General features: G+C 33.8%; 4 protein-coding genes across 4 annotated transcripts; 2 read left to right on the forward strand and 2 right to left on the reverse strand.

The window, feature by feature from the left end:
• Positions 1–553: 553 nt before the first annotated feature.
• Positions 554–2,066, forward strand: NAEGRDRAFT_56327 (uncharacterized protein). The gene has a single exon (XM_002671524.1). It carries the CDS (start codon positions 664–666, stop codon positions 2,050–2,052), a length of 1,389 nt encoding a protein of 462 aa, XP_002671570.1. The 5' UTR covers positions 554–663; the 3' UTR covers positions 2,053–2,066.
• Positions 2,067–2,986: 920 nt separating this feature from the next.
• On the forward strand, positions 2,987–3,805 carry NAEGRDRAFT_52801 (uncharacterized protein; the record flags this gene model as incomplete). Its single annotated transcript, XM_002671525.1, has 1 exon — positions 2,987–3,805. One exon carries the CDS (start codon positions 2,987–2,989, stop codon positions 3,803–3,805), a length of 819 nt encoding a protein of 272 aa, XP_002671571.1.
• A 53-nt stretch (positions 3,806–3,858) lies between these two features.
• Positions 3,859–4,760, reverse strand: NAEGRDRAFT_73361 (ras family small GTPase; the record flags this gene model as incomplete). Its single annotated transcript, XM_002671585.1, has 5 exons — positions 3,859–4,305; positions 4,356–4,388; positions 4,457–4,539; positions 4,586–4,654; positions 4,703–4,760. The coding sequence occupies 5 exons, from the start codon at positions 4,758–4,760 to the stop codon at positions 3,859–3,861; spliced, it is 690 nt and encodes a 229-aa protein (XP_002671631.1).
• Positions 4,761–4,981: 221 nt separating this feature from the next.
• Positions 4,982–6,019, reverse strand: NAEGRDRAFT_73362 (uncharacterized protein; the record flags this gene model as incomplete). Its single annotated transcript, XM_002671586.1, has 1 exon — positions 4,982–6,019. One exon carries the CDS (start codon positions 6,017–6,019, stop codon positions 4,982–4,984), a length of 1,038 nt encoding a protein of 345 aa, XP_002671632.1.
• Between the last annotated feature and the right edge of the window lie 76 nt (positions 6,020–6,095).

The following is a 6,095-nucleotide window of genomic DNA, read 5'->3' on the forward strand; positions in this document are numbered from 1 at the left end:
AAAAGTAGAACCAGGCACGTTTCGATCGTGCGACCAGGGTGCACTAGCTGGGGAAGTATGTTAAATAATTCACAGCTGACATGAAACAGCTTACTATTAGTCAACTTGCAACCTCATTGTAATACATAGAGTACTGTAGACTCTCACACTGATGCATTACATTGATAGTCGCGTGTTGACAGCTGATCATTGGGGGATCATCCTTGCTCTCCCAACTGAGCTACAAGTCCTACAATTTTATAAAGTGTTTATTTGTGACTCTTTTTTGAATGTTACTAAAAATTGAACAAAATTTTGGGTTTTTCAAAATTGAAAAAATATTATATTTTCTAATGTTTTCAGAAAACAGCTGTTATTAATATCAGATGCTGATTTTCTCAACATTGTAAACTAGGTCCCTCTAACTCCTTAATTTCTCCCTTGTAACTTATGTATCATTTTTATCCAAATAACCTTATTCAATAGCACTAATCAAGCAAAGTTACTGGATTAAATAATTCTCCCAAGCGGATTTTTCAAAGTATCAAGAAAAGCGAAATTTGTGATGGAATGCAAAAAAAAACCACGAAAAAAAAATAAGCGAACAACAAAGCCTAAATTTCTTTCACTGATTTTTTTTTCTTATTAATTTATTTTCTTCATCATTATAATTAATTTATATAAATGTCCACCACTACTACTCAACATAGAGTCTTGTTGCTCGGATCTGGATTTGTTGCCGGAACCACTCTTGAATCACTCACTCGTGATGGTACTAATACTTTTGTTACTGTAGCTTCTCGTACCTTGAGCAAGTCTATTGAAATGTGTAAGGAGTATGCTCATGATTATGAGAATAGAACTGCTCAAGTTGCTTTGGATATTGAAAATGAACATGATAAATTGTCTGAATTGGTTAGTCAACATGATTTGGCCATTTCCTTGGTTCCATACACTTATCACGTCTTGGTTGCCAAGGCCTGTATTCAACACAGAAAGAATATGGTCACTACAAGTTATATTTCACCTGCTTTGCGTGAATTAGATCAACAATTCAAGGATTTGGGAATTGCTTCAATGAACGAAATTGGTGTTGATCCTGGTATTGATCACATGATTGCTACCAAGATTATTCACGAAGAACAAGATTTGAAGGGAGGAAAGATTAAGAGCTTCTACAGTTGGTGTGGTGGTTTGCCTCATCCAGATCACATTGATAATCCAATGAAGTATAAATTCTCTTGGTCTCCTCGTGGTGTCTTGATGGCTTTGCAAAATACTGCCAAGTGGATTGAAGGTGGTGAAATTAGAGTTGTTGAACCATCAAAGCTTTTGGCTTCTAGAAGAGAATTGAACTTGGCTAAGGATATGCCATTGTTTGAAGGTTATCCAAATCGTGATTCTACTCCATTCAAGGAACATTATAATTTGAAATATGCTGATGATGTTTTGAGAGGAACTTTGAGATTCAAGGGTAACTGTGAAGTTGTTGAATTTTTCATTGGAGCTGGTTTGGTTGACTTGACTCCAAGACCTGATATTAAGGATAAGCAATGGAGAGAAATCATGAAGGAACTCCTCGGAGCTGAAAGTGTTGAAGAATCCGCTCTCAGTGCTGCTCTCTTGAAGAAATTGAATTTGGAACCAGAATCTGAAAAGGCCAAGAGTGCCACTCATGCATTCCAATTCTATGGTTTGTTCAGTGAAAAGGTTGCTCCATTCAAGGGTACCTTGTTGGATACCTTCTCTCAAACCTTGTTGGAACAAATGGAATACAAGCCAGGAGAAAGAGATATGCTCTTCATGTGTAATACCTTTGTTATTGAAACTGCTGAAGGTAAGAAGAAGACCATTGTTGCCAAATTGGTCGATTTTGGTGATGAAAGAGGTATGTCAATGGCCAAGACTGTTGGTTATCCATGTGCTGTTGCTACAAAGAAGATTTTGAACGGAGAAATTACTACCAAGGGTGTCTTTGGTCCATACGAATATAACATGAACGAATCAATCATGAAGGAATTGAAGGAAGTTGAACGTATTCATGTTGATTATGAAGTTTCTGAAGAACAATAAACTGTTTTAATTTCAATTATTATTATTATTATCGTTACAATAGTGTTTAACATTTCAATTAAGACTGGGTTGAGTAAAATAATTACAATTTAAAAAAAATGAATCAATTCATTGAGAAGGGACGAGAAATTCTCTCCGAAGCTCTCGAACATGAAAATAAGAAGCAATATCAACAAGCATTGGATAAATACTATTTGGGAATTAAACATTTTATGACCGGATTGAAATGTAAATATATTTATTTAATCATCAATTTATTTAAATATTATTTAAATAATATTATATAAATTGATTAATATTGAAGATATTGAAGGACAAAAAACAAAGGAACAAGTAAAAAAGTACATTAACGAATATTTGGAAAAGGCTGAAAAAATCAAGGAATTAATTCATGGAAAGGCGAACGTTTCATCAACAATTGGTTCTTCAGCAACGAATAATTCTCAATCATCAACATCAGTACCGGTTGGAAAGGAAAAGAGGAGAAAATCACTGATCAAAGAATCTGCAAGTGAAAAGAAAAGTGAGGGAAAGAAGAATCAATCATTGGAAGAGGTAGAAAGTTTACAAAATATGATTCGGCAATGTATTGTGGATACTAGAGAGGAGATTCCATGGAGTGAAGTAATTGGAATGGATGCACCTAAAGAAACGATCAATGAGGCATTGATTCTCCCTCGACAATTTCCTCAATTATTTGTTGGAGAGAGAAAGCCAATTAGGACAATACTATTATATGGGTAAGTGGAATTATTTAGAATTCAATTCATTGAAAATTGTAGTCCTCCAGGAACTGGAAAGGTTTGTAATCAATTTTTTGAATAGTTTTTGAATATTAATTTAATCAAAGTCATTCTTTGTAAAAGCAGTGGCTAGTAATATGAAAGAGGTTACGTTCTTTTCAGTTTCTTCAAGTGATATAGTTTCTAAATACATGGGGGAATCTGAAAAGCTTGTAAAGACACTTTTTGAAGAAGCAAAAAAGAGACAACCAGCTATAATTTTCATTGATGAAATTGATGCTGTAGGATCATCAAGAGAGGGACTTGGAGGTGGAAGTAGTAATGAGAGTATTTCACGACTGAAAACTGAACTCTTGCTAAAAGTTCAAGATGTTTTGGATATGAAAGATACTGGAATTATTGTCATTGGAGCCACAAATAGGCCAACGGATTTGGATCCTGCTCTGAGAAGAAGATTTCAAAAACGTATTTATATTCCTCTTCCTGACGAGAATGCAAGAAAGCAATTATTCAGAGTTAACTTGGAAGGTGTGGAAGTGGATGTGACACACGAAAATATTGATGAATTCGCCAAATTAACCAACCAATATTCAGGAGCAGATATTGGAATTATTATAAGGGATGCTCTTATGAAACCAGTAAGAGAAGCAATGAATTCTGACTATTTCAAAACAACAAACGATGGAACCATAGTCCCATGTTCCAGAAACGAAAAGAACTCTAAAAAGATGAACATGTTGGACATTAAGCAACCAGAAAAATTGAAAATTGCAAAGGTAACTGCTAAGGATATTTATGATTCCATTAAATCGGTAAAACCTTCCACAAATCCAAGTGAAATACTTTCATTCATTGAATTTACACAAAACTATGGAGAATCTGATAATCCAGTTGAGGAAGAACATGAAGAAATTGAGAATCAATACAAACGAAAGAAGGATGATAATATCTACGTCCAAGAAATTGGCACTGCTACAGTGCAAAAACCAAAACGAAAGAAATATCTATAGACTTAATGATCAATAGTTACTTTACAATAAGGAGGTTTATTATTTACATTGATTTACTTATTGGCATCTTCAAAGGCAGACAAATCACTCTCAGCATTTTGCTTACCACATGAATTGAACAAGGCGAAACCCTTCTTTGAACTACGTTTACCATCCTTGGTAGTTTTTTCTGGAACTGGTTCAGTAACTTCCTCAAATTCATCAAATTCACCATTTCTTTCCTTTCTGACAGTTCTTACCAATGCATCATAGGCATTTTCAATATTGATATTTCTATAAGCAGAGGTTTCAAAGAATTTACACTTGGCAAATTGCTTGGCAAAACCTTCACCTTCCTTATAAGAAATAACTCTTTCTTCCTCCAAGTCAATCTTGTTTCCTAAAATACATACTGGAATACCTTCCTCACCAACATCACGACTTCTACACAATTGTCCATAGATATCCTTTACTTCCTCAAATGATGAAGCATCTGTAATGCTGTAAACAAGAATGAATCCCTATTAATTAATGTTAATATATTTGGAAAATTTCACAAATATTTACTTACATCTCCTTCTCTCATGTATTGATCTCTCATGGCCTAAATGATCAGATATATTAAATTGAATTATTAGAAAGTTAGAATATATTGCTAAATAAAAAACTCACAGTAAATTCTTCTTGACCTGCAGTATCCAATAAACTAATGGAAACTGGTTTATTGTCGACAGTTCTTTGAACAGTGTAGGCATCTGAGAAAGAGTTGTTAATAATTATGATGAGGATGTTTAAACTTACCTTCAATGGTTGGATCGTAGCCAAATTTAAATTCCTTCTTGATGAATTGAATAGTAACTGCGGATTTACCTATAATAAATGTTATTAGAAACTATTATTATTAGAATTGAAACGTACCCACACCACCGGAACCCAACATGACGAATTTCATTTCGTCTCTTTGTGTTTGGGACATTTCTATGGTTGTTGCGTTAGAGGATGACATGTTAGAGATGTTTTGCTAATTTTTTGCTTTTATTTTAAAAAACAGAAAGTTGACAGGTGAATCCAACTAAGTTCAAAAAGCATTGAATGTTCTAAAACTTGGTTCAATGTTCACAGAAAATCAATCCACAAAGGTATTTTGATTTCAAAAAGCTTTTTCACTTCTTACAAAAAGTTTACAGTTATTCTATTCTACCTAAAAATTTGAATTCTATAATTGTTGGTGTCAGCGACAAGTAATTCACCACTCTGATAATTAATAGCACAACTGAATAAGCCAGAAAATCCACAAAATACCGAAGTGCCATACTCTCCAAATGAACGAATAAAGTTTCCACTCCTATCGAATATATGAATCTTATCATTTCCTTCATCACATACGAAAATATTTTGATTCGTCTTGTCGACACAAATTCCTCTTGGACCATTGAATGAGCTCTTCAATTTCAAAGGAAGAGCACCATACGAATCCAACACAATCAGGACAGAATTCTTCAGAAAATAACTAATGACCATTCGTTCATCCATCAAACTTTCCATTCCATAAGCTCCAACAGCAAAACGAGTCCAATAAATGGTCATTAGTTCAGAATCTCCCTTAATATCAATTCCTGTTTCAATATCCAACACTCTGACTCCTCCATCATTGAAATCTCCAATATAGACATGGCCTCTTCCACGATTCACATAAACAGAACCCAAATACGAATCCTCTCTGTGAAATTCATCTCTGGTTTTCCATCTGAATTTTCCCAACTCCAAATCATACATGAAAACATGTCCATTATCACATGCAATAATCAAACCATCCTCTCCATCCAATTGAATTGTACACGGATGAGAATTCAATTGAATATTGAATTTAAATTCCTTTGTATAGCTATCAAAGACACTCACTCTCCTATTACCACAATCGGAGACGAGAATTAATGCTCTCTTTTCATCAATTTTAATATCCATTGGAGCATCAAATTGGCCATTCAGTGGTGATTGTATTCTCGTCAAGCCAATTGTTGTTTCATATTGAAAATTGAGAGAAAAACCAATAATTGATGATTTGTTTTCGGAATTGAATTTTCTTCCACTCAATTTACTTTTAATCTTTTCCATTAATATTTCCAACAAGCCATCATCGTCATCATCATTATCTTTATTCTTAATTTCATCCTTGCAATTATTTGCTAAATAATTAAAACAAATAAGAACTCCGCTATTTCTCTTTCCTACCATTTTTCTTCTTCAATTTATTTACTTGAACCTTTAGAAAAGCAGCTTCTTTAATTCCCTTCATCATCAAAGCACTTGA

This window comes from Naegleria gruberi (assembly GCF_000004985.1).
Source record: "Naegleria gruberi genomic scaffold NAEGRscaffold_60, whole genome shotgun sequence".
Lineage (NCBI taxonomy): Eukaryota > Heterolobosea > Eutetramitea > Acrasida > Naegleriidae > Naegleria > Naegleria gruberi.